Genomic DNA, 26,914 nt, shown 5'->3' with positions numbered 1-26,914 from the left:
TTGCTTTTTTTTTTTTTAGGGCTGCACCTGGGGCATATGTAGATTCCCAGGCTAGGGGTTCAATCGGAGCTGTAGCTGCTGGCCTCTGCCAGAGCCACAGCAATGCTGGATCCGAGCCGCATCTTTGACCCACACCACAGCTCACGGCAATGCTGGATCCTTAACCCACTGAGCGAGGCCAGAGATCGAACCCGAGTCCTCATGGATGCTTGCTAACTGCTGAGCCACAACGGGAACTCCTACATGTGTCTTAAACCTAAAAAAAAAAAAAACCAAAAACTTCCTCTCTTATCAAAAAAAAGAACTGAGTTAATCCGTTATCCTATCACCCTGAGAAAAATCACTGTTCATCATCTTGATCCTTTTAGACATTCTTCTCTGTATTGCACGTGAATCTTAATTATAAATTAGAGTAGAGTCCCTTGGAGAACAAGAACCATATCTTGTTCCTCTCTTTAGTCCCACTACCTAGGGTAATGCTTGCTGCAGAAAAGGCACTTGATAAATATTTGATAAAAGTTTTTTTGTTTTTTTTTTTGTCTTTTTGCCATTTCTTGGGCCGCTCCTGCGGCATATGGGAGGTTCCCAGGCTAGGGGTCTAATCGGAGCTGTAGCCACCAGCCTACGCCAGAGTCACAGCAACGTGGGATCCGAGCCGCGTCTGCAACCTACACCACAGCTCACGGCAACGCCGGATCGTTGACCCACTGAGCAAGGCCAGGGATCGAACCTGCAACCTCATGGTTCCCAGTCAGATTCGTTAACCACTGCACCACGACGGGAACTCCCTGATAAAAGTTTTTGAATGAAAACTGTTTATTTGCCTCCCAGCAGACAAAGAGAAAGGGGCAAATATGCTGTTTTCATGATCATTCATTACAAAAGACTTCACTGAAAGGTGGTCAAATATGTGAATTTCAGGCCTCCTGAGGCAGGTAGGGGACAAGTGAGGGTGGGAGACCCCAGAGCAGGTGGGAGACTCTCACAGGACGGTGCTGAGCAGCCGCCAGGGGTGGACGATTCGTTCAGTGATAAAAGAACCCAGTGGAGTTCTCTAAGATTGGCCATTCCTCAGTCAGCTAGTCTGAAGGACACTTGCTAAGCAGGGTGCAGCTAGCACTGTCCTAGGTCCTCTCTTGGGGAAGGTGCTGGTTTAAGAAAGGTATAAACAAGGTGCCTAGTCTGTGGAGCGCCCCTTCTGTCGGCAGGGAGTGACATCTCCCATCCCAGCTCTGGTTCCATCCTGGAAGGTCTCCTGACGGTCCCCTCCCTTTCCCTCTTCTCCCCATCCCCATCTTTCCCTCCTCCTCCCCTAACTCCTTGACCAAAGACGAACCTCCTGAAATCTGCCTTAACCCCAGCCCCAGCCACCCCTTCCCCATCTCTCCACCCCCACTAGCCCACCAGCCCCCCTTGGTTCCCTGCTTCAGAGCCGCCCTCTAACCACTTCCCCTTGCAGCGGCCAGTGGGAGGTGTTCGTTCCTGCCTCCAGTGGAATCTAGCTTCCCTGGGGCAAGGATTTCAGGGCTTCCATGGTCTGGGCGCGACCCCTCTTCCTCTGTGGGCAGGCTGTCTCCATGCCTGGGACGCAGCTCCTGTTTCTCTCATCAGTAATTTCCTGGAGATGGTGCGGGGCTGGAACAGGCGGGCCCCAGACCTGGGCTGGGCTGTGACCACCACCAGGCTGCAGAGGCCTGGCCCAGATCCCTGCTCCTCCTTCCTCACCTCTTCTTCCCTCCCCTTCATGTACCAGCTCTACCTTCTGCCACCTTCTCAGCCCCAGGCCTCTGGGAACTGCAGACTCTCCAGGCCCCTCCCTACCATGGTCCCTTGGGAGTGGGGCCGGGGAGCTGCTCAAGGTCACAGAGGAGGTTAGGGGCTGAGCTGGGACAGGAACCCAGCTCCAGCCTCTTCCCAGCTCTTCAGGACAGGCAGCCTCCAAGGAAGGTGAGCTCCTCCTGCCCTTCCTCTGAGACAGCTGACCTGGGGCTGGGCAGTGGCACGGGGGTGGGGCGCAGGCCCTGCTGCCCCCCCTCCCCCACCTCCGAGCCTCCATTTCTTCTATATTTGGGGCATTTCAAACCCTGGCTAGTCTCTGTGCCTGCTTTGCCGTGAGGCCCTCCTGCCTACGGTTGGGTGGGTCCTTAATTATGGGGTGGGGCCAGAGGTGGCAGAAGGGACCCAGCTCAGGAAAAAAAAAAAAAGGGCCTCTATAGATAGGAAGGCCATCATCTGCCACCTGCTGGCTGGATTCAAGCTCCTAGCAAATGCTTCCTGGTCTTTGAATCCTGTCTTCATTTTTTGACCTTGAGATCTAATATCTTGGTCTTCAGTGTCCCTCCCCTCCCATTTGGGCCCACCCTTTTTCACTGTGTCCTTGTTTCCTTCAATTTGTCAACACTGTTCATATCAGCATCCCCATCCCAGAGGGATCTGTAGGCAGAGGGCTCTGGCAGGGGCACTGCTTTACCCAGAGACACTGTGTGCCATGTGACAGCCAGGTATAAGGGAGGGGCTTGGGACAGGAGCTTCCTAGAACTCTGTGACCCAACCCTGTGGACGTTCACCTTCTCTAAGCAAGGCTGATCCATTTATGTTCATTACTGAATTCGAATTCCAAGGGAAGACAGTCTGCAGGTTGTTCCCAAATAGAAACACACATGCACAGAGAACCAGGAGCTTCTGCCAACATGGCCCTCTTCCCCCGCGGCTCCCTGGGCCTGCATCCCTCGGCCTGCAGGAGGAGGGGGGGAGAGGGATCTGGAGGTGAGTGTCTGCTCCTGGCCCAGGCAGCCCTGCCAGTGCAGCCCTTCCAAGCAGGAAGGGGTGGGGGGAGCAGGGCCCTTGGGGTGGAGGTGTTTCAGTATGAAGTCATTTCCCACAGTGAAGCAGCAGCCACATTCTGCACGGTCCACTTGCAGTCTGGGATGCCTGCCCAGTGCCAGGAGAGAGTCTAAAAATGCCCAAGCCCGTCTCGGAATCTCGGGAGGCTGCCGAAGGGAACCTGGGCGTCGGCAAATCCCCAAACAACTGCCTGTTCCACACCGAAGCCGGCAGGGGGTGGAACTCATTCCAGCCTCCAGAGGCCCCGCATTTCGCAGGGTGACATAGTGCCCAATATCCGGACCACTGCCTGGAGCCCCTCATGGGCAGTCCTGATTCTGTGCCATCTCCGGGTTCCCAGTGCCCAGGACTGAGTAGATCCAATCACTCAGCGTGGAGATGGAGCTGAAAATCCAAGTAGGTCTGCAGTGGGAGGTGAGACAAGGCGTTCTATGCATGCTCCCCGGGGGGACCTCTCCATACAATAGAAGAGTCTGGAGTTTAGCCCAAGATGTCCTCACCTGGGGAAATGAAGGGAGCACCTGGGGGGGGGAAGGGGGGGAGGACATGGCCTTGGGAACCCGTACAAAGAGCCGGAGGGGCTTGCTCTCCTGCATCGTTGCCCTAATCAAAGCAGTGTGGTGGGCTAGGCCATAACCAGCAGCAGGATCTGGGTAACGGACAAGGCATAGAATACATCCTAGTATGTGAAGAACCAAAAAACCTGTGAGCAACTGATGGGTTCATCACCAGATGCAGCAGGGAAAATGGGCTGCTTGGAGGGAAACCACATTTGACTCTGACCTCAGACGATCTGCCTTAATAAGTGAGGATGAAAATGCTGCCCAGTTGGGCATACTCATGGATACGAGCCCGGTTCCTAATCCACTGAGCCACAACAGGAACTCCTCCCGCCCTCTTTTCTCAGATTTTCATTGGTTTCCTCTGGCTCCTGTGAGTCTCCTGGGGTGTCCACACTGCCACATGCCTGTCTACTTTGCTGCCTGAAAACTGCTCCATGACAACACTGGCTGGGTGAGTGAGCGTGTCCCGGTGGCCTGGTCCCCCACTCCCCGCCCAACGTCCCTTGTTTCATGATGGGCAGCAGTCCTCTTCCCCAAATAGACCTGCCCAGCACTAGGCCTGGCTGAGGACTGGGAACTCGTGCCTCCTCTGGCTCTAGGCTCAGAAGATCCATGTCCTTGTGTGTCTTCTCCATTATACCAGCTAAATGACCGTGAGCATGTCACATTCTGGACCTGAATGCTCTTCTTGAAAATGGGAATAATTAGAACATACCACTTAGAGCTGCTATGAAGATCCAAGGAGTCAAGTATTTGGAATCGTGCTTTATAAACTCTGGAGCACCTTCCGTTTAAAACATTGGTGTCTTCCAGACCCCAACACAGGGCTGGATACAGAGAAGAGCTTCCCGAGTAACAGCAGAACAGTGGTTCCCAACTGGGGGAGATTCTGATACCCCAGGGGACATTGGGTGATATCTGAAGACATGTTTATTTATAACCACTGGGTTGGGCCGCTGGGGCATCTGATTGGTGGAGGCCAGGGATGCTGCCCAGACATCCTGCACAGGACAGCCCTCAAGGCAAAGAATTATCTGGCCCCACATACCAGCAGCGCCGAGCTTCAGAAGTCTTGCTGTAGATGAATCAAAGTGCGAAATGGTATCTGTAGATACAGATATGGTTTGTTGTTCCAGAAAAGCAAAGGGACTCTGGCTGGGGAGCTGGCTGTCCAGAAACCATGGTGACCAACAGCAGGAACCCACCCAGGTTAAGAGCTGGCTGTGCCCAGATATGGTAAGTTGAAAACATTTTATTTCAATTCTATCCTCAGGAGGCAGCATAAATAATCACAGATGACCACGAAGGTCAGTGGGGAAGAAAAAAAAGCTGCAGAAGTGTGGGGAGGAGATGTGAGCTGACACAGTCTAGCTGTGGGGTCTAGGGGGGTGAGGAGACCCTGCTTTAGCTGGCTGAGAGGCTGGAAGGTTCTTGGAGGAAAAGCCCGAGGGGATGGGGGGTTTTCCCTGCCCAGGTCACCCAGAGGGGCCCTCAGGAGCCCCGCCTCTGTGGATGGTTATTCTGCAGGGTGGCCTTGGGACTAGCAGGTGTGGAGCACAATGCGTGCAGCAGGTTCTAGCTAATGAGAGAGAAGAGTGGACACTCATTTCTTGATCTCCAGTCCGGATCTCAAAGTCACCCCCTAACTGACTTTTCTGAGAACAGTGTTCACCGACTCGTAGGTAGTGAGAAATGAAGGGAGAAAAGGAAGAAAAAAAGAAAATTGTAGAAGACCAAGTGAAATGTGGCATCTCCCAGGTCCTGGGACCTTGGGCCACTTCTCAGTTTCCTCATCTGCAAAATGGGGAGAACGCTCCCTGCCTCTGGGAGCTGAGGTGAGGCTCAAATGGGATCCTATGTGTCGAAGAGCTGTGTAAACTTTAAAGTGCTACACCGACGTGAGGGGCTGTGGTGGTTCTACTAGCGTAAGGCTGAACGAGGCTGAGAGTGTGGGGGTGAGAGGTGCGCAGAGCAGCCTTCAGAGCCATCAGGCCCCTGCCCTGCCTTCCTGGGGCCAGACCACCCCCCTTCTCAGCCTCCGCTTCCAGAAAGAGGCCTCATCTCAGAGGGAGCCCCCTGGGCCGAGAGCAGAGGGTGGGGCCAGGAGGACGCAGGGGCACTGAGTGCGAGGGGCCTCAACTGGGCAGTGTGACACATTGGCACTACTGGTGTGGGGAGGCGGTAAAGGTGGCTCCCAGTCCTGCTCCTCCACAGAGACATGGGCCCTGGCGAAGCCCCTGTGGGATTGGCATCTTGATGCGGTGGGAAGGGCCAGGCCCGCGGTCTGGACACCGCTAGTCCTGGGTCCACTGTTCACGTGCTGAGTGACTTAGTAAGTCACATCCCCGTTGCAACCCTTGGTTCAGTCATTTGTAAAATCTGGGGGACACTATTCCTTACCCTGCCTGCCTCACAAAGTAAACGGGAAAAGGGTGTTGCCAGAGCTTTGAAGAGCATCATGGGAAGGCAAAGGGGTCATTATGGCCTTGGCGAGCAATCCTCTTAATTCCCTGAAGATAAGAGAGGGGGGCAAGAGACAAAGGAGCTGGGCTGCTTGTAGCCCTTGTCAGCTGAATCAGGCTTCCAGGGCTGGGGTCAGGGGGAGGGAGACCAGCTGCAATCCAGCCCTTCCTGTGTGTCCATCAGGGCCGCTGTGAGCCCCAGCAGGGAGCACGGAGATGTCCCAGCAGCCCCCTTTGTAGGGAAAACGTTCAACTTCTAAATCTACTGGGGTCCTGGCATCCCCCTCCACTCCCTGGTCCACGGAGGGCACCCCTCTGGGAGTCCTTGGCCTTTGCCCAGCCGAGGGGAAGCTGAGGCTCCTGGGGCAGCCGGGAGTGGGGCTGCCGGCCTGAGTCTCCAGGAGAGGCTGGGGGCTTTTATTAGCATGAGGTCAAGAGGTCAAAGGTAAGCTTCCAGTTCTCGAGGTGGCAGGTGGGGTCCTCAGGCTCTCCCCCAGCTCCAGTCCTGGCTCTGTCTCTGGGGTCACCGGATACAGGGAAGTTACGGGACGAGTAGAAACAACGGAGAGATTGGCTTAGAAACAGCCCAGCCGGGGAGCTAACAGTTCTTGGGGCTGTTGCGCAAGTTTTTCAGTTCCAGCTGCAGCTGCCGAATGCGGATGTCCTTCTGGGCCAGCTCCTCTTTCAACCTCCGAATCTCATCCTGCTGCCGGAAGAACATTCGGAGGAGCTGGGGTGGATGGAGAGAGGAGGCCGGGGGCGGGGGCAGGAGAGAACAGGTGAGAAGGTGACATTCTGAGGGGGCAGCCAGACCCTCACCCCTCCCTGCCCCCCAATGCAGCCTCTGCCCTCCTGGCCCAGGCCTCCCGCCCCACCCCCACTCCAGCGTTCCAGGTGACTCGGGTCACTGCGGCTCGCCTTTCTCCAGACCTGGCTGCTACCCACCCTTATCTCCACCCTACCCTGAGAGGTAGAAAAAAAAAAGGAAAGCTCTGGCTTATACAGACCCGCCTCAGGCACTGATCCAGGGTCCCTGAGGAAGGGATGAGTCCACACAGGCCAGTTTTCCAAATACCTAAGCTCACTCTTTTAGGACTTGAAGTGTAACACTTTATATACCTACCTTTTTTTTTTTTTTTTGGTCTTTCCAGGGCCTACACCACAGCTCACAGCAACACCAGATCCTTAACCCACTGAGGCCAGGGACAGTGAATGCTGGTCGGATTTGTTTCCACTGAGCCACGATGGGAACTCCTTGCCTACCATTCTAAATGGAAAGCTTTCTATAACGTTTTGCATCCTTCTCCTCTTAATGAAGTTCAGGGTACAGAAGGGAATCCAGCTTTTTTCCCAGCTGACACGGAACCATCACAGGCACAGCACCCCAAAGTCTGCACCGGGAATTGCTGGAGTGGGCATGAGCGAAGCATAGGAATCTGACACACTCTTACTTAGATGACTCGCTGGATTATCCAGCCTCTCCATGTCTTCCATAAAACGACCAACAGAAGCCCACACGACACAGCCTCAGCAGGCTCCTGGAGGACCCCACACACTTGAGTTGTGTTTGTCCTCAAAATTCCTGGTACACAAGTTGCATTTGTTTTTCTAATTGCATAATTCAATTAAATATGACATAAGCTGATGAAATGGGAATACCAAAGGAGAGTTGCTGTTTCTATAAAAACAAGATGAATGCATTAGAGAATCTTGATGAAGGGGATGCTAAAAAAGTTGCTACTGAATTAGATGTGGATGACATACCCATCAAAAAGACTGGAGAATATACTATATCTTGATTGTGCGGCAGTGGTTACACAGCTGTATGCGTATGTCAAAACTCGTGGAACAGTACACTGCAAAGGATGAATTCTACTGTAGGTAAATTACACCTCAATAAACTTTGCTTAAAAAAAAAACAAAAAACAAAACAGAACTGGAGGGATGGAGTTCCTGTTTTGCCTCAGTGGGTTTAAGAACCTGACATAGTGTCTGTAAGGATGTGGGTTTGATCCCTGGCTTCACTCAGTGGGTTAAGGATCTGGCATTGCCGCAAGCCATGGCATAGGTCACAGACGTGGCTTGGATCTGGTGTTACTATGACTGTGGCCTAGCCTCAGCTGCAGCTCCAGTTCAATCCCTAGCCTGGGAACTTCCATATGTGGCGAGTGCAGTGATAAAAAGAAAAAAAGCTGGAGGGAGTTCCATTGTGGCACAGCAGGTTAAGGATCTGGCACGGGTTCAATCCCTAGCCTGAGGAAATTTCATATGCTGCTGGCACAGCCAAAAAACCAAACCAAAACAAAAAACTGGAGAAAACTTTGAAAAAAAACCTAGGGCTTTGTTTTCAGATTAATTTTAGCTCTTATTCCACCTAAAAGAAACTGAATTTAGAAGCTGAAGTTAAAGAATGTTTTATCTGACAAAGACATAGTGGATCCCATCCCAAATGGGATCTCCTCAAAAAAAGGTTTTGGTCCTTTTCAAAATGTGTTTTGAATGAATGTATATGTTTCATACATTTAGTGAAAATAAATTGTTTAAAGAATGTATATATCATTTTTGTCAAAGGAAGAGCTAGTGATGTATGTCTGACGTCTACTGGAATTATGAGGAAGAAGGTAATCTCCCCCCCCATCCCCACTTCCCTTGGATTAAAAAATGTAGCCCACCTAATCCTTGGAGCAGAGCCTCTTTGCCTGCCTGCTTGTATCCCTCACAAGCGTCCTATCTTAATAAATCTATTGCATGCCTGTCCAAAAAAAAAAGAAGGAGTTCCCATCATGGTGCAGCAGAAATGAATCTGACTAGGAACCATGAGATTGCGGGTTCAATCCCTGGCCTCAATCAGTGGGTTATGGATCTGGTGTTACCATGAGCTGTGGTGTAGGTCGCAGACTCAGCTTGAATCTGGTGCTGCTGCTGTGGCTGTGGTGTAGGCCAGTGGCTACAGCTCTGATTTGACCCCTAGCCTGGGAACCTCCATATGCCACAGGTGTGGCCCTAAAACAAAGCAAAGAAAAAAAAAAAAAAGAAAGAACGTATGTATCATGTTTGTGATTCTTTCCTTTAACTGGCTTTAAAAAAAAAATTAGGAGTTCCCGTCATGGTTCAGTGGTTGACAAAGCCAAGTAGGAACCATGAGGTTGCGGGTTTGATCCCTGGCTCAGTGAGTTAAGGATCTGGCATTGCCGTGAGCTGTGGTGTAGGTCGCAGATGCGGCTCGGATCTGGCATTGCTGTGGCTGTGGTGTAGGCTGGTGGCTACAGCTCCGATTCGACCCCTAGCCTGGGAACCTCCATATGCTGCGGGTGCAGCCTTAAACACACACACACACACACACACACACACACACACACAAAATTAACCAACAAAACGGTCCTGGTTACATCTGTTTAGAGGGACGCTGTGCTATTTGCCCTGCCTTAAATGACGCTACACACTCCTGGGCCTTACACGTTCTCCAATTTTCTTTGCATACTTTTTTGATCAGCTTTTGTTTTAAAAACAGCTTTTCTGAGGTATAATTCACATTCCATATATTTTTCTCAAAAACGGAGTGTCAGTTCAGTGATTTTTAGTGAACATATAGAGACCAAGAGCTTGTCTCCTCCCGGGTCAAGCTACCCCTTGTCCTTTTATACTTGGACCAGTGCGTTTACCATTCACAGCCCCATCTCCTAACTGGCTGCTGCCAATCTTTTGTGATGATTAGATTTCTGGGTAACACCAGGCTCTGAGCAAATTTATTTTTCCCAATGAGGAAAGTATATAAGCTGCAGTGTAGAGAGACCGTGGTGTCTGCGTTGTCTGTATGAGACCCTTTAAAATGTTTCTCTGGGTCCTCCATTCTAATTTATACAGACAAGAGGATAGCTAAATTTTACTCCCTGTCACTGACGTTCACCCCTGTCTTTAGGGTCCTGTAATGGCCCTGAGCTATCAGAGCAATTCAGGTACGTCTACCTTCTCAGGGTCCTTGTAAATTTTTTTTTTTTTTTTTTGGAAAATACCAAACACATGCAAAAAATTTTGGAAACAACCAAACATATGCAGAAGTTGAAAGAACAGTGCCATGAACCTCCAAGTACTCATCATCCGGCTTCAGCAAATCCCATGGCACCGCCCTTGCTTCTTCCCTGCACCTACGTGGTTCCCCTGTACCAGCCTCCTGGGCAATTATGCTGAAGCAAACCCCACTCATCACAGGGTCTCATCCAGCTTTAGAAATCTGAACATTCCTCCATAAGGGCGCATAAACATATTTTACAGCAATGATCAATTCACCTGTCAGTGTTCTCTTTAAGACTGTGACTTCCCAGAGGTCAGGAATGGTCTTATTTTCATGAATAGCAGAGAGAATCATAAGTTGGTGTGATGGGAAGCCTCTAAGATGGCCCCATGCTATCCCCTCCCATCAAGGGTAGCCGGACCTAGTGACTGGCCTCAAATGAACAGAAGATGGCAGACATGACGGTCTGTCACCTGCAAGGTGAGTTTATAAAAACACCCTCTCTTCCTCATTCGCCACGTTGTGAGCTGCCCTGTGGAGAGTCCAAGTGGCAAGGACCTGAGGGAGGCCTCTGGCCCTTGAGGGACTGTGACCCTCAGTCAACAATCTGTGAGGAGATGAGTCTCGCCAGCAAGCATAGGAGCAAACCTGGAAGCAGATCCTGCCACAGCTGGAGTCTTCAGGTGTGACTGCTGACAGGTCACACCCTCGTGACAGACAGAGCCACAGGCCCCCATAGACACTACGAGGTAATAAAGGCTTGTGGTTTAGGTCACTCAGTCTAGGGGTGGTTTGTTACATGGTAACTGAGAGCGAATACAGTCGGCCTCTTTGTGCACTTCCTGGGAGCAGGAGTGGAGGGTGTCCAAGACGGGATTATCTCTTTAATGCTCCCAGCGGTTCACATCCCCATTTCACCATCAGGAAATGGACTCAGGGAGACTGGGAAACCTGTTGCGGCACAGCCAGGATGTGGGAGAACCAGGCTTCAAAGGCAGGTTGGGTCCCTGCAGCCATCTACACTTCAGCTGCATCCAGCCCGGGGCCTGGCACGCGGTGGGCATTCCCTGAATCCTGGCTGTGTGGGGCACTGTGCTGGCGCCAGGATTGAGGGTGCGGCTGGAAGGAGAGGCCTCCGGGGGGGCGTGGACAAGGCCCAGTTCTGGTTGCCCCCGCGTGAGTGGCTCCCTCTCCAAATGGTACAAAGAGTACTTTCATAAACACTCAGCCTCTTCCGCAAAAACAGGAAATCATCAGACCCCTGCCATGCAGGGAGGAAGGCGGTGCTGTAATGCACGAGGCCAGTTTTCCCCTGCGCGTTGGGAATTTATAACTCCCGTAACACCAGATGACAGCGACATTCTGAAATGGATTCATGAGGGGGCACGTAACTCCGGGGTAGCAGCTTTGAGGGGAGGGGGAGGGGCATCAATATCCTTATCCTAGCTCAACGTCTATTTATTGGGGTCAGAGGCAGCAGAGGCCAACAGTGGGCTACTTATGGTATTTGTCACAGAAAGAAAAATGCCTCTGAACAGACCTGGCTGAAAGGCCTGAAGCCCATAATTGAAATGCAAAGGTCTCGCTCTGCCAGGGTGTGTGGAGGTAATAACTTATATTCCTTACCTCATTCTCTGTCCTGGGTGGGACATTTTCTAATAAATCTATTCCGTTGACCACAACGCTCTTCTTTTCTTTGATGGGCGCCTTGAATACCATTTTGGAGGACTTCTTATAGCCTTCCTTCAAAGACATCAGCACGGGATCTAAGAGAGGCAAGGGGTGGATTCTCACTGACAATTTGATTGGATGTCAAGTGATGGAGACTCTCATCTACACCACGCCTGAGAGCGAGGCCAAGTTCAACGAGGAGGACAGGCAAGCGGAAGGGGGTGGGCTAGACCGAAGGCCAAGCTTGCCGTCCCCTGGCCTCTTCTGGGAAGCCCACCCCTTGTGGTACCTCGGTTGATGCCTCCCAGCCATTCATCGGGGGTCAGAGCTGGCTCCGTGCCTGGCGTCATGGGGTAAATGTCTTCCTGGTAGGAATCCGACTGCAGCAGGGGGAGCAGAAGAGAGGACAGATGGGGGGCTGCTGAGAAAATCCCCCTGCTCCCTAGTCAGGTCCTCCTCTTTGCTGACCTCCCACCACATATGCTCCTTGCTCTCCTGTCTCCACGCCTTTGCTCTCAGTGTCTCCCACTGGGAATTCCCACCTTGCCTTCCTCAGCAAGCCGAACTGCCCTCACCTTGGAGTGGTCCCCTTCCACCACCCCCGGCTGGGCCTAAAGACAAGCAATCCACAGGAAAAGGGTTCCTTCTTCCCGGCTCCTCCATGGTTACGGTCAAGGGTGAGGAAGCTAGGCTTCAATGCCAGAGGCCCTTTGGAGCCAGCCGGACACCACTCACCCTCCGGGGGACGATCATGGAGATGGGCTCGATCAGGCCCTTGAGAGTCACCAGCTTGTAGAATCGGAACACCTCGCAGGCAGACACATCCAGCCCGTGCTTGGGCATGACCCCTGCGGACAGGCACACACGTGGCTGCGTGGGGACCCAGGGATCTGCCCCCTCGGAGCCCCTCCTTCCGGATGACCTTGGCCAGGTGAAAGGCACAGGTGGAGAGCACCAGGTTCAGAGGCAATGACCCATGTGGAGGACAGGAGGTGGGCCTGGGGCCTCTTGAGTCAGGCTCTGTCTCCAGGCAGTAATTTCTCAAATAAGCCCCGCGGACCAGACCTGCCTCACTAAGGTGTATGCTATAGAATCAGGGCCTTTGAGATCTGGAAGCAGCTGCAGAACTAGTTGAATCTAATCCAGTCTTTTTATTTTTTTAAATTTATTTATTTTTTTGGCTGCACCAGCAGCACAGAGCAGTTCCCAGGCCAGGGACCGAAACTGCACCACAGCACTGACTTGAGCCACAGTAGCCACAGCAGTGACAACGCCAGATCGCCAACTGCTAGGCCATGAGGGAACTCCCAACCCACCCTTTTTAGAGACGAGATTCCTGAGGGTCAGAGCAGAAGGGGCTTGCCCCAGGGCACAGAGTGTTTGATGGTAAAAGCCACAGGGCCCACTGCCTTCTGAATGAGCTGGTGTCCTGAAGCCTCTGTGTCCCCAGTCCTCAGAGAGAAAGGAGGGAGAAGGTTATCCCCGTGCACCCAGAAGTTTAAATGCAGCCTGAGACTGCAGTCCCATCATGCATCTTCTAAGACCGACAGGTGTGCATGGCACGTGCGTGTACGTGTGCATGGGCACTAGCCACAACATCTCCAACAGCTGTATCTGCTGGGGGACCAGTGCAGTGTGTGTTAGGAACACAGGCTTTGAGGGTGGGGCAGACTCCCCTTCTTTCTGACTGGGAGTCCTTGCCTGTCTGAGCTTCAGCTTTCCTGGTTGCTTAGAGGAAGCCAGGAGCAGCCCTGCATGAGAGTGTCGGAGGACTGAGTGTGAAAATGCTTGTTAACCGCTCCGCAGTGATGAGTGCAGATAACGTTAGTTTCTTTCTCCAGGATGTGAAGATGAGTTAAGGTTCTACCTCTCCTTGGCTGGAATGGAAGGCTGCTCCTCCAGACAAGGGAATTCCAGGAGCTGGAGGAAAGCGGTGTCATGATACCAAGTGGGATTTGAAGCCAGCAGACTTAGGTTCGGGTCCTGGCTCTGCCACTTGGGCACTATGGGACCTGCCAGGGGTGAGTTACATAGCCACTTGGAAACTGTGGAAAGGGCCTGGCTTGTGGCAAATGCTCAGGAGCAGTCATGAGTGAGGAGGACAAAGAGAAACAGTTGTCCTCGGTCCCCCCCGCTTCCCTCAGGTCCTGTGAACTCGACTTTTCAGGCATGCCCTGGACCCATCCTCAGCTCCTTATCACCATGCCAACCCCCTAGTTACCATCCTCTCTTGCCTAGAAGACCACAAAGGCCTCCTAACTGGTCTCTCTGCCTCCCTCCTACTCTTTCAAACACCATTCTCCCAAATCCACTCTCCCTATAAAAGCCAGAATAACCTTTAACCTCTCAGGTCATATCACACTGTCCCATCTCCCACCTACCCACCCACCCTACAATAAGTTCCCAGTCTAACCCCACCTCCTTCCCTGTGTGATGGCTAGTTATGTGTCAGTGGGCTCTGTAAAGGGAACGGCCCTCCCCGGTGTGTGTGTGGGGGGCATCGTCCTATCCATTGAGGCCCTGAATAGAACAGAAGGTGGAGAAAGAAGGAATTTGTCCCCTTTTCCTGCCTCTCTGCTTGAGTTGGGACATCTCATCTCATCTCCTGACCTGGGACTGAGATTCACACCATCAGCTCCGGGGTCTCAGGCCTTCAGACTTGAACTGAATTATACCATTGGTCCCCCGGGGCTCCAGCTCGCAGAGGCAGGCTGTGACATGTCTCAGCCTCCATAGTCATGTGAGCCAAGGCCTCACAAATCCCCTTAGATAAATATACTTGGTTGTTTCTCTGGAGAATTCTAGTATACACTGTCTAAGGCATCACATGGCATCTGGCCCCTGCCCATGTCTCCAACTTAATCACCCAACACTTGCCTCATCTTCCGCATGTTCCAGAGTCTACTCTAAGCTTAGTCACACAGACCTCCCTTCTGCTCCTAGATCGTGTCCGGCTCATTCTGGCCTCAGGGCCTTTGCACTAACCGTTCTTTCTGTTGGCACTACTCTTCCCCCTTCCTGCCTTTCGGATCTTAGTTTAAAATGTCATCTCCATAGTGAGGCTTCCCACAACCACCTGGTCTAAAACTGCCCCTATCACTCTCTGTTCTATTACCCTATTTGACTCTCTTTTTAGAACTTACTACCATCCAATATTTTCCTTACTTGTTTATTGTTTGTCTGCTTCTCAGTGGGATGTGAGTGAGGCTGTGTTCTGTTTTATTTATCACCATAGCCTTAGACCGGTCCAGGGTCTGGCATACAGATGGTACCCAGAAAATGTTTGTTGAATGACTACATGAAGGAGCAGGAGGAGCCAGGTACTTTGCCAGGTGTTTCGTACACATGATCTCTAAGCTTTACAACAACCTTTTAAGGTAGGTTTGATTATCCCCATTTTACAGACAAGGAAACTGAGGCTCAGAGGCATTAAGACACAGTTGAATCAGAAAATAAACCTAGGAATTCCTGTTGTGGCACAGCAGAAATGAATCTAACTAGTATCCATGAGGATGTGGGTTCGAAACCTGGCCTCACTCAGTGGGTCAAGGGTGCCACGTTGCCCTGAGCTGTGGTGCAGGTCGCAGATGCCGCTTGGACCCTGAGTTGCTGTGGCTGTGGCTGGCAGCTGCAGCTCTGATTCGACTCTAGAGTGGGAATTTCCATACGCTGTGGTGTGACCCTAAAAAAAAAAAGCAAAAAGAAAATAAACCTAGTTTGGACTCCAAAGTCCAGGTTGCTTGTTACACTATTTGAGGACAGGGTGACAGTGAGGGAAATGGGGATGACAGAGACCTGGGGAAGGGTGAAGTCAAGGGGATGGTCACTAGGACCTCAGGCACATCTGAGCCTCCCTTGGACCCCTCCAGCCCTGAGGTCTCTCAAGCTGGCTCTTGGGCCCTGTCGTAACACCAGCTCCTCAGGGGGATAAAGCCACACTCAAGTTCTAAGGAGAGGAAGGAACAGAGCCCCTGAAAAGATATCCTCCACTGGGTTATGTGGACCCTAAATGGGGGACTGCTGCACCGGAAGCACTGCCAGTGTTAGTCAATGGGCACGAAGACTGCACTGCAGGACTTTAGTGCTGGGAGAGCGCCCGGTGTGAGCAAGGTACTCACCACACTCGGTCCTGGAGCCCTCTCTGGGATTTGCCAGAGAACCTGGGGAGCCTGGGGTTGCAGCCAGGGGGACACCTCCTTCTGTTTCCTCAGGCAAGGACAGAGCTGATTAAGGGGACCAGGGGCCCTGCTTCCCAGGGGCTTCAGGAAGGGGCTGGGTGTGGACCCCGTTCTGGCTTAGTTACTGAACACCCTCCTGCCATGTCACAACCACGGTGGGCTTCGGCTGCCCCATCCCCCGAAAGTAGGAATGACCATCCCGGGCATACCCTGCAGGCTGCTGACCAGAGACAGCCGAGGATGCCCAGCACTGCGGACTGAAGGAGCCGGTCAAGGGGCGGGGACCGGCTGGCTGAAGAGGGACAGGCTGACCTTCAACAGGGCAGCACCTGTCGGCTCTGTGCTGACTGGCCCATGAGCTGTGGCTCTCTGAGTCTGTTTGTCCATCTAAGTGGGGGGGGGGTGACCCAAGAGCCTAATCCCTGTCTCTCCTTCACACCTAACAGCCCCGGCAGCCCTGGCCCCCTTACCTAGGCCTTTCTGCGGGGCTGGGGAGCGGAACTCCATGAGGTAACTCAGGTAGGGCTTCTCAGTGCTGATCTCGTAGTACCGGATGTTTCCGTCTCCCTGAGGGCGGGTGAGAGGCAGGTGAAAAAGGCAGAGGGGAAGGGCCAGGCTCAGCAGGCCCTGGTCCTGTGTGCTGGTGGAAAGAACCTCCGCTGTGCCTCCAAGGGGGTCAAAGTCCCCCTCGGAGACCTGGCCCCTGGGCCCCAGGGGGCCTGCCACGGGGGACTTGCTGGGGTGGTGGGGTGATGCCTTTCTGACAAACAAGATCTCTTGGCAGGTGCCTCAAATTCCATCCCTACGAACCATCCCTTGCACTCCAGGCTCTGATCCTTATTCCCACGTAAAACCCCACCCCACCTGCCTCTGAAGGAACTCTCACTGGCACTTCAGTGGAATGAGCGTCCGATTTGAGGGCACGTTTTGACAGAAGAGGGTGAGACTCGAGGTGGGTGAGAGGAAGGCCAGAGGTTTGGCTGGCTCTTCTTGGGGGGTAGGGCAGGAGCGGGGGCCCAGTGGGGGCAGGGGTCTCCCACAGGCTGCCCTGTCCCTCCCCCACCTCCGACTACCTTTCCAGCCAGGTAGAGCATGTGGGTGTCAGCATCGTAGAAGGGGAACAGGAGGCCAGAAAGCCCATCGATTTCTTCCTCGATCAAGGGCATGGACAGGTCCTCCTGCGGGGAGGGGGCCAGGATCAGCCCGTATCCAGGCAGGAGGGCACCTCACCTCCCTGATCCCAGCAAGGCCCCTGGAGCTACAACCCTTTGGTGTCACACCCCCCACCCCCCCACCGGCCTCCCTGTGGCTGACCTGGTCCCAGAGGGCAATCTGTCTCGTGTTCCACCTGGAGACCCCCGTTGTGAGAAGCCGCTTCATGTTTCCCAGGAAGACCACCCGGTTCACTCTGTGGTTTTTGCAGTTGGCCTCCTGGCAGGGACAGAGAGCTGTGAGCCAGACCCCAGACATTAGGGTCCTGGGACAGGCTGCCTGCTGGTCCCCGGAGTTACGTCCATGTCCTAACCCCTGGAACCTGTGAAGGTTTTCTTACTTGGAAAACAGTTCTTGCAGATGCGATTTTAGGTAAAGGAGCTTGAGATTGGGTGATTCCCCTGGATGATCCACAGGGGCCTTAAGTGTCATCATGAGTGTCCTGATTTAGAAGAGAAAGGCAAAGATCGGAGTGGTGGGGCCGCAAGCCAAGGAGCCACCAGAAGCTGGAAGGTTCAGGGAAGGGTTCTCCCCTAAAGCCACCAGAGGGAGGCCACCCTGCTGACACCTTGATGTCGGTTCCGGCCAGAACCGTGAGAGGACCCATTTCTGTTCTTGTAAGGCACCCCATTTGCAGTAATTTGGTATGGCAGCCACAGAAAACAGGTGCTGTGGAGCACTGGAGCCCTGGGTCCAGGAAACCAAGCCTCTCTGTCACATCCCAGAGCAGGTGGGGGGTGGGGAAGAGGGGAGCTAACAAGGACTAGGCAGGTGGCTGCCAGCTGTTCTCATCAAGGCTTCTTTAAGCCCCAATGATACCCACTGGAGAGACTCCCTGAGGATGAAGAGCCTGAGGCTCAGGAGGATGGGGCCTCATGCTGCTTGGCTGTCGGGTGACTCACTTCACAAGGGCCATCCTCTGCCTCCTCTCCTGCCTCTGGGCTCATGACACCTCCTTTTCCTCCTAACATTTGGCAGTCCTGGGCCAGGATGAGTCAGCGTCAGGGAGGAACCAGAGGCTGGTGGAGCAGTGCAAAGACCCAGGATGGCATCACCTGCTCTGGATTTTAGTTCCAAGTTCTGCCCCAAAAGTGGAACCTGAAGGTTCCCTCATCCTCCCAGGGCATTTCTGTGAGAGGGAGGTTGGGGTCTCTGCTCTCTTACATCTTTCCTGCTTAGCCTGGCTCTGGGGTCACAACTGGCTGGCTTTGAATTCTAGCTCCTCCTGTATTGAGATTCAAGTCTGCTCCTCTCCAGGGTGCAGCGTTCCCAGGTGGGAAATGGGAAGAGGGACAGTACCCACCTTAGGGGACCGGCATGAGGGATAAATGAGGTGACCATATGGAGCCCTTGGCACAGTGCATGCCACACAGTGAGCTCTGAGTAAATGGTGGTTAATACAAATAATCATAGTGATTATTATTTGCAGGCATAGTAGATGACTTTCTGGTCCTGCAGTATTGGATTTTCCCAAGATAAATGGGAAAGGCATCCTCAGGCAAGGCATCAATCTTTCTCGAGTTAGGAGGTAAACTTAGATTTCATTCAAGTTTTCCATCCCATCTAGCCCCATGACTGGCACTCAGTAGGTGGTCAAGAAATGTAAATTTCTTACTTCCAAAGGCATCTCACCCCTTCCTCAGATTTAAGACCCAAAGTCAAAGACCAATACTGGAGCCAAGTTCACCATCCACCTCCCCACTTGGAGCCATCCCTGGGGTTGGCACCTTGAGCCCTTCTACCAGTTCGTCCCTCCTTCTGTGCCCGTGATGGGGCTTGGTCAGCATCCAGGGATTCATACACTGAAGGGGGTCACCAGTTTGGCTCCCAGAGCAGGCAGAAGATTCCCATCCGGGGAGAAAGGTGGAGTCAGTGGGGACAAGAAAGGTGCAAGAAGTGGGGACAAGAAAGATAGGCCCCTCCCCACCCAGAAGAAGGCAGGACTCCTTCGAGCTGAGAAAGGCCCAGAACAGACAGGCTGGTGCCCAGAGAGGGGAGCCGGCACAGCCTTTCCCCGCAAGGACTGGCTGAAAGCAGAGCCCCAGGCCCTAATACGTTTCCTTCCCCTGGAAAAAGATGTGGGACTTCACCTGCAGAACGCGGCCGGAGCGGGGCTCAATCACGCGCAGTTTCTTGTCCTTGCAGGTGGTGGTGAGCAGGCTGCCGTCGGTGTTGAAGGACATGCAGAGAATCACGTCTGAGTGGCAGTCTATCATCTTCACTGGCTCACCCACGTCCAGGTTCCAGATGAGGACCTGGGAGGGTGGTCATGCAGGAGGTGGGCTTAGCCCTGCAGCTGCTGGCACAGGCGGCTGTCCCCACCTGTACCCCATGACCCTGGGAAAGATGCCCCATGCAGGGTCGGATGTGCTGGGATGCAGGACGGTGATGGTGGGTTCTGTAACAGAGGCTGATGCGTCCCTGCTGTGGATGTGTAATCCACTGCTAGCCTTGGATAGATCCCAGCCCAAGCTCAGTATTTGCTTTTGGCAAGAAGGGTGAGGGCTCCTGACCAGGTTCCAGTGAATGTCACACCTCTTTTGAGGGCATGCCTGGGGGTAGGGATGGACTCCATTCTCTCCCCTCCATCAGCTTCTTTTTCCTACTAGGAGGGCAGTGGCCACATCTTGGTTAGGAAGTGATCAGGTGGAAAGTGTGGGCAAGCAGTGGGCATTCTTCTCCAGTGTATCAGTGCCAGATAAGGCAGTAAGGATGCCTGCAGCCTCTGTGGGCCCCAGAAGATGCTCAGCCGTAAGTGTTGAGTGAATAAATGAATGAATGGGAGAATGAATGGGTGTGATAAGATTGCTTAACAGGCTGGGCAAAGTAACAGTGCTCCCTACAGGCCCCCAAAGATGCCCTTCTCTCTCCCTCCACCACCCTGATGAGTTGGTTCTGGCCACAGTGCCCACTAGCTGCCCACCTTGTAGTCATAGCCGGCACTGAACAGGATGTTGTTGGTGGTGGGGTGCCACTCCACCAGCCCCACACGCCGGCTGTGCCCGTGCAGCTCCAGGAGAGCTTCCGTCATGTTCCGCTTCAGCCCGCCCTCGGGGATTTCCCAGATCCGCACCTGCAGAGGGGACCGAGGGCCGCGGCTGGGTGGGCAGGGCCTGCAGAAGCCCCCGCTGCCCTCCTCCTCCAATGCTAGGCTTTCCGAGATCTGCCTAGTGAGGTGCTTCCTAGCCAGGAGCGTGGGCAGAGCCTGAGGCCGGGAGGTAGGGGGCAGGGTGTGGTTAGAGAGAACAGAGACCATTTCCTCTGCGCCTCTGGGAAGGTTTTCTCCAAGAAGTCTCTGAAGACCTTGGCAACTATTATTACTGGCAGGTCATTACTGCTATGGTCTAGCCAGGCCCCGATGACCACACATTGAGCAGCTTTTAGCAAGGGCCAAATTAAAAGCCTATTTCTGCTTCCCTTCCTATACCCTTCAGAGGGCCTTCAGCTCCAGTGCTTCTGTTTGTAGCACATGCCCTGTTCCTCACTCTGCTGCCCACCCAGGATGGACACTTGAGCAGAGGGAAACCCAGCTGGGAGGCCTCGAGTCTCTCCTGAAAGACGGTGAACTAAAGGGCAGAGACTGACGAGATGCTGAAGCCTGGCCTGAAAGGATACAGAGCCTGGGTGCAGCCATTATCAGTCAAGGATGCTGATAAAGACAATCTGCAGAGAGGCAGAGGGGATCACAGATAGAAGCAGAGAGAAGCGACCATGCGGTCCCAGAGAGATAGAAACTGAGCAGTTTCTCTGCGATTCTTTGCATAACCTCTTGATTATTTACAGTAACACTGGTGGGCTTCTGTTTCTCAAGTCAAACATACTCTGCAGTTTCAACTGTTCCACCTGTAAATGGGGCAGAAAAATCTTGGCCTTGCCTATTGGTAGAATAAAATAAGAGACTGGTTGTAAATGTTTGTAAACTATAAAGCGCTCTAAAGACCAATGAAGTCATAGTTCTTCATAATTGTTGTTATCAGCATCATTAATGTTATTTATTATGATCTAACTGGGTGGAGAGAAAAAAAGCACATGTGACTACAGCTTAGGACACTTTTAAAACAAATCTTTTGAACATCTGAACTCCACCCTTGCTAGTTAAGGAGAAAAACAGGAAAAACAGCCTTGAGATACCATTTATAATCTTCTAAAATGGCCAACTGAAAGGGGAAAAAAAAGCCAGTGTCGCCAAGATTATACTGGAACTTGTTGATTCCATTGGTGTTGATAGTCTTACAAATCAGAGAAAGTCTTTTTTGGAACCAATTTGGCAACCTTTAACAGAAACAATAAAGATGTTTGTATTAAATTCTCTGACCTAGTAATTTCACTCTTAAAATTCAACATAAGCAAAAATCTCCATGCGTGAAGATGTTCATTACAACACAGAAAATTCAGAAACACTCTCAGTGACCAACAACAGGAACAATTTCATATGTCATAGTAATATGGAAGGTGAGCCACTGGATGAAAATTCTGAAGGGTATGAATAAATATGAAAAGTGTGTTCAAGAAAGCCAAAGACAGGGGGACAGGGCTGGGAACTGGGGGTGCCCCGAAGGGAATTCCTCTGTGGATTTCCTTTCTTGGTGCTTTACCTCAGGCTATGGATCCGGCTCCGCACACGTAGACTGTGGGAGACTCCAGGGTAAGAAAGGCAGGTCCCATCAAGGACCTGGCATCACCCTTAGGTGCACCACTCTCAGTTACAAAAACAGGTTTAACGTTTCCCATCCTCCCTGTAACAATCTCCTTGGGTTGCTCCAAGTCTCTAGTGATGCCCAACGTGCCACGAAGTCCTGCGGGAGTGGGGGCAGCCTGGTGGCAGGAGCCTGGGGAAGGAGGTGACGTAAAGGGGGCTGGCATGACCCATGGTCTTTCCTTGACAGCCCTGTGCAAGGGCCTTCAGAGAGGAGGTCTCATCTGGAAATGGCAGGGACGGGGGAGTGGGGACCAGGTAGGTGACGCACTAGTCCCCAATCAGACATACGTTCTTCTTGTTCCCAAAGGTACCAGAGGAAGGTGACCCCTGAAGAGCAGAGAATAATGCTTGGGTTACACACACACATACACACACACACACACACACAGCATCCCTGCCTCCCTGCCGCCGCATTGTTTTCTTTTTTGCCCAGAGATGTTATAATGCATTTACTTCTGCAGCTTGCTTTTCTCATGTAACAGGACACAGAGGGCCTCTTTTCACACCAGTACAAATAGATCTACCTTATCTTTTTAAGTGGCCAGAGGGCAGCTGTTGGGTGCCTGTGCCATGATGGGTTTAATCAACTTCTGTTAACAGACATCTGGGCTCTGCCCACTTTTCTGGTACCATTCACTCCACAATGATCAGGCCTGTTATACAAGTTTGTGCAGAGCTGTGAGTGTTCCTGCAGCCCACGTGCCTAGAAGTGTTTTACTTTTTAAGTTACGGTGCAAGTGTCCTCAAAAGCTGTCCCAGTTTTCACCAGCAGAGTCTGAGAGTGTTTCTTTACCTATGTCCTTAAAGCTATACCTTCAAAAACAGGGTTTTGCCCATCGGATCAAAAATGCCATCTCCCAGCTGTTCAGATTTGCATGTCTTTGATTCTAAGAAAAACTGAGGGTTGTTTTTTTTTTTTTTTCTGTGTTGATAGGCTACTCTTGTTTGCACTTGAGCTGGAAGCTCTAGAAGCTTTCAGACTCAAGGGAAGGAAACTTTAAGGGACAGAAAGATAGGCCAGTGGATCTTGTCTACAGACACCTTACACTGTATCCTGAGGACAGCAGACAAGCAGGTACACACATGAGCGCATGTCATTCAGTGTGTTAAGTGTTGGCTGAGGCAGGAGGGTGGCCTCTGGCCTTTGAGAAAACCTTTGAAACAGAAAGTTGAGCCTCATCTTTCTACACACACATCCAATAAGCCAAGGCCTAAGTACCACTGGGATGGGCACTGAACTCACCTCGTGCCTGTTGTTCTTTTTTTTTTTTTTTTTGCTATGCCCATGGCATGCAGAAGTTCCTGGGCTAGGGGTTGAACCCAAGCCACAGCAGTGACAATGCCAAGTCCCTAACCACTAGGCCACCCAGGAACTTCAACCCCATGCCTGCTCTTGAGTAGCACCCAGTGGGACCACATGGCAGAGAACTCACAGGAGCACAGAGCTGGGGGAGCCTGAATCCAGTCTTGGGGGTGATGAGGTGGGAGGGCCCTGGAGGCACAGGGTTCGAAGAGAGGACATTGACCCACATTTGAAAAGATAGGTTGGGAAGGTGGGGAAGGATGAGGAGATAGAACAATGACCCCCATGTGTGGGTTTGGGCATAGCGGGTGGAGAAGTTGCAAATGGGTCAGCCTTGCTGGTGGGAGCAGCCTGGCAGGTGGCAGAGGAGGCCAGGGGCTGTGTGTGATACACCTGGCCACTGAGGCCCAAGGCGCCCTGCTTGGGGTAAGTCTCAGAAGCAAACCGTCTTCCAGAACAGCATAACTCCTGAGAAGCCAGCTAACCAAGGCATCCCTGGGCTGCTTTACCTACAGGATAATACAGAGACACAGGGGGCGCTGTGAAGGGAGGGTCCACTCAGGCTCCAATCCCACGGACCAGGTGGATGACCTTGGCCAAGCCAGTCAACTTCTCTGAGGCTCAGACTCCTGGTCTAGACAATGAACTGAGAGGTACACACCTTTTAGAGGTATGCGGGTTGAAGTAATCTGGACTTCAGGGTCCTTGTGAGTCTGCGGCTTTTCTGGTCACATAGGCTGCTTTGCTGGTGTGCCAGCTCTGCCTAGGAACCAAGGGGCTAAGCCAAGGGCATGGGGAGGGCAGGTGGTGTCTGTGCTCAGGCTCAGTCCCTGGACTGGATCCAAGTCTGGAGGCATGAGGGGCTGCAGGGGGGAAGCCAAGCACTGTTTTCACCAATAACTGCTAGAGTAGGGTCTCGGATGGAAAATGTCCCACAGAGAAGGAGAGAGGCAGCTTGCCTCATAACCCCATTTGATGCCAGTCACTTTCTCCCTGGGCCCCAGTTTCCTCTTCTGCACATGGAGACATTATTAGTTAATCTTCCCACCTTCTCTGCTTTTGACATCGTTGAATGATATCACTGAAGGGAATAGACGAGCTCTGCTTGATCCACCACTACAGCTCACAGTTGACAGCACGTGCAACAGGAGCTCAGAGGAGGAGCTGGCGTTCACAGTGGGCCTAAGTAGTTGGAAAAGGAATTCTGATCCCTAAGTATTCAAGGGATTTGTTGGAAACAAAGGGTGGATGGGAGTGGGAGGAGCACTGCAGATTTGCTCTGAGGTGGCTCTGGGAGGTTACTTCAATTCAACAGGAAACCCAACAAGGCCTGCCAAACCGGATTTCTGGAAGGAAGGGGAGGAGAAAAGTGGCAAAAGTGCTTTCTCCAGAAAGCCAGCTGTGCCTGGGACTGTCCCTTTCATAGGTCCTTAGGTCACAGCCCTGTTTAGTTAAACTCCATTACAATCAATCAGACCAAATTTCCATAGCCCCTCCCCGTGTCACAATGTTGGACACCAGGGGCCAGTCCTTGGTCTCAAGCAGCTCACGGACTTGTGGGGAGACAGCAGACAAGGCGAAGACAAGGCTAAGGCAAAGCAGCTATTAAGGATAGTTTATAAAGCTACAAAACCAAGGGTCCCTGTGCACAGGGGAGAGAGCAGCTGGCCAAGAAAGTGAGAGCTTTGTGGTCTGACAAGCTCCATTTGAAGTGAAGCTCTGACCTCATCAGCTGTGTGACTTCAGCCAACTTACTTAGCCTCTCTGAACCTGAGTCTTCTCATCTGTAAGAATAATTATACCTACAATTAGAGTTGTTATGAAGACTAAATAAAGGAAAAAATGTACCTTACCAAACAGATTAGTAAGCACTCAGTAATACAATGCTTGCTTAACGTTAATAAAGCATTATATACAAGTTTTCTATAGGTCAAATTTTAGATGTGATTTCTCTTATTTTTTAAATTACAGTTGATTTCTATTGGACAGCAAAGTAACCCGGTCACATAGAGATGTGATTTCTATTTTTCACATGTGCTTTGTTGTCCCCCTGTGTTGTCAATGAATATGGTATGAAGTCTGTCTCCATTTTATGAAATGCAAATAAATTCCCTGTTCAAAATCAATATGTGGGAGTTCCCTTCGTGGCTCAGCAGTTAATGAACCCAACTAGGATCCATGAGGATGCAGGTTCCAGCCCTGGCCTCGCTCCGTGTGTTAAGGATCCAGTGTTGCCGTGAGCTGTAGGTCACAGATGCAGCTAGGATCTGGCGTGGCTGTGGCTGTGGCTGTGGTGTAGGCCGGCAGTTGCAGCTCTGATTCAACTCCTAGCCTGGGAACCTCCCTGTGCCACAGGCGCAGCCTTAAAAAAAAAAAGTAAAATCATTATGTGATTATGTGGCTGGGTCTCTCTGCTTTCTATTACACTGAGGATGGTGGCTGCTAGTGACTTAGGGTCAGGGCCTCGCAAGGGCCTGCTCAGCCGCTCTGACAATACTACTGCTGAGGGAAAAAACACTCTGGTCAGGGGAACTGCTTGTCATATAGCTACGCAGACAGTTCTTATCTCCATTTATGGAAGAGCTGGAGTTCACAGTGGTCCTAAGTACCTGGGAGAAGATATGGATTCCAACTCATTATTTACTTAAAAACAACTCAACAGCTCTGTTTGGAGTACTGTAAGGAAGGAAAGGCAGGTAGAAGATATAGTTTGTGCCCTCTGAGAGCATCGAATTTAGCTGTACTATGTTCCACAGTCACTGGCCTAGGCTTTCCATCCAATCACTCCATAGATACATGGCCTGGAGCTGAGATCAGAGCAACTCTCATGTCTCCTGCAGTGAGAAGAAAAGTCTTGTCCAGAGAGTCTTGGAACACCCACCTCCTCATTTCTTGCCAAATTATTCTGTTCACTGCTAGAAACTGAGTTTATTGCCACTCACTTAAACAAGAGGTAGACCCTCAGAGTCTACCTTAGTGTTGATATCTTCTGATTACCCAATTGTTCCCCAACATGGGGAACAAATCACTCAAAAGAGGAGTTCCCCTTGTGGCTCAGCGAGTAAAGAAACAGAGTAGTATCCATGAGGATGTGGGTTCAATCCCTGGCCTCGCTCAAGGGTTAAGAATCTGGCATTGCTATAAGCTTCGGTGTGGGTGGCAGATGCGGCTCGGATCTGGTGTTGCTGTGGCTGTGGTGTAGGCCAGCAGCTGTAGCTCTGATTCAACCCCTGGCCTGGGAACCTCCATATGCCATGGGTGCAGCCCTAAAAACAAACAAACAAACAAAAATAAAAACAAAAAACAAAAAAAACCTCAAAAGAGAGGGAGGTGAGAGAGGCCCAAAAGGAAGCACAATTGAGCATCTACTGCTGAGGTGGTTGATAGAGAATTAAATGAAATAGTAAACGTGAGGCTGGACACATGAAAGGATATGTGCCACCTATTATTATTAATATTGACAACTATCATTACACAGGTAAGGAAATGAAGCACAGAGAGGTTAGGAAATGTGCCTAGGTTGCATAGCTAAGAATGGAGGAGGTGGAATTCAAACTCGGGATTTGAATCAGGCTAACTGCCCTGTTTCTCTCTTCTGCACCCCTGCCCCAGCCCAATCCCTTCTTTCTCCCCTGGATGGAATCTGACAACCTGGAAAGGGCATTTCCTTCATGCTCATCTATTCCAGAAAAGACTTGCCACTCCCTGGTCCCAAGTATCTAAAAATCACCCTATTTGGGGCACAAACAACCTGGCAGACCTCCCATTGGATGGTCAGCTTCTCCATACAGGGGTGGGGTCTTTAATTTCACTGTCCTATCTTTAGGGTGAGGAATAGTGCCTGGCACACACTAGGCACCTTAGACGTACTTGTTAAATGAATGAGCCAATGGAAGAAGCTGAAAAGCCCAGAAACCTTCTTACCATCAGCAGGTTCAACAACGACTCGCCTGTAAGGAAGCAGGCTACC

At 51.8% G+C, this 26,914-nt stretch overlaps 1 protein-coding gene and 1 long non-coding RNA gene across 6 annotated transcripts in view; one reads left to right on the top strand and one right to left on the bottom strand.

Moving 5' to 3' along the window:
- Positions 1,431-5,113, top strand: LOC106509078. Of its 2 annotated transcripts, none has more exons than XR_002346367.1 (3): positions 1,431-3,240; positions 3,752-3,858; positions 4,544-5,113. It is a non-coding gene; the product is annotated as an uncharacterized LOC106509078 (long non-coding RNA). The 2 variants fall into 2 exon arrangements; XR_001306319.2 differs by having other exon boundaries at positions 1,432-3,258.
- CORO2B (coronin 2B) overlaps positions 4,169-26,914 on the bottom strand; it is a 142,971-nt gene continuing 120,225 nt past the window's right edge. For all 4 annotated transcript variants that reach the window (XM_003121757.5, XM_013993330.2, XM_013993332.2 and 1 more), the window contains exons 4-12: positions 19,866-20,015; positions 19,033-19,197; positions 17,045-17,161; positions 16,804-16,908; positions 16,201-16,297; positions 12,288-12,400; positions 11,842-11,932; positions 11,508-11,647; positions 4,169-6,599 (exon numbers count right to left, since the gene is read on the bottom strand). In XM_003121757.5, coding sequence (XP_003121805.1) covers positions 6,468-6,599; positions 11,508-11,647; positions 11,842-11,932; positions 12,288-12,400; positions 16,201-16,297; positions 16,804-16,908; positions 17,045-17,161; positions 19,033-19,197; positions 19,866-20,015 — 1,110 coding nt within the window. In that variant the 3' untranslated portion in view covers positions 4,169-6,467. The remainder of the gene's footprint in view (positions 6,600-11,507; positions 11,648-11,841; positions 11,933-12,287; positions 12,401-16,200; positions 16,298-16,803; positions 16,909-17,044; positions 17,162-19,032; positions 19,198-19,865; positions 20,016-26,914) is intronic.

Source organism: Sus scrofa, chromosome 1 (genome assembly GCF_000003025.6).
Source record: "Sus scrofa isolate TJ Tabasco breed Duroc chromosome 1, Sscrofa11.1, whole genome shotgun sequence".
Classification (NCBI taxonomy): Eukaryota; Metazoa; Chordata; class Mammalia; order Artiodactyla; family Suidae; genus Sus; species Sus scrofa.
Note: the sequence above shows the minus strand (reverse complement) of the source record. Positions and strands in the feature narration are given on the sequence as shown.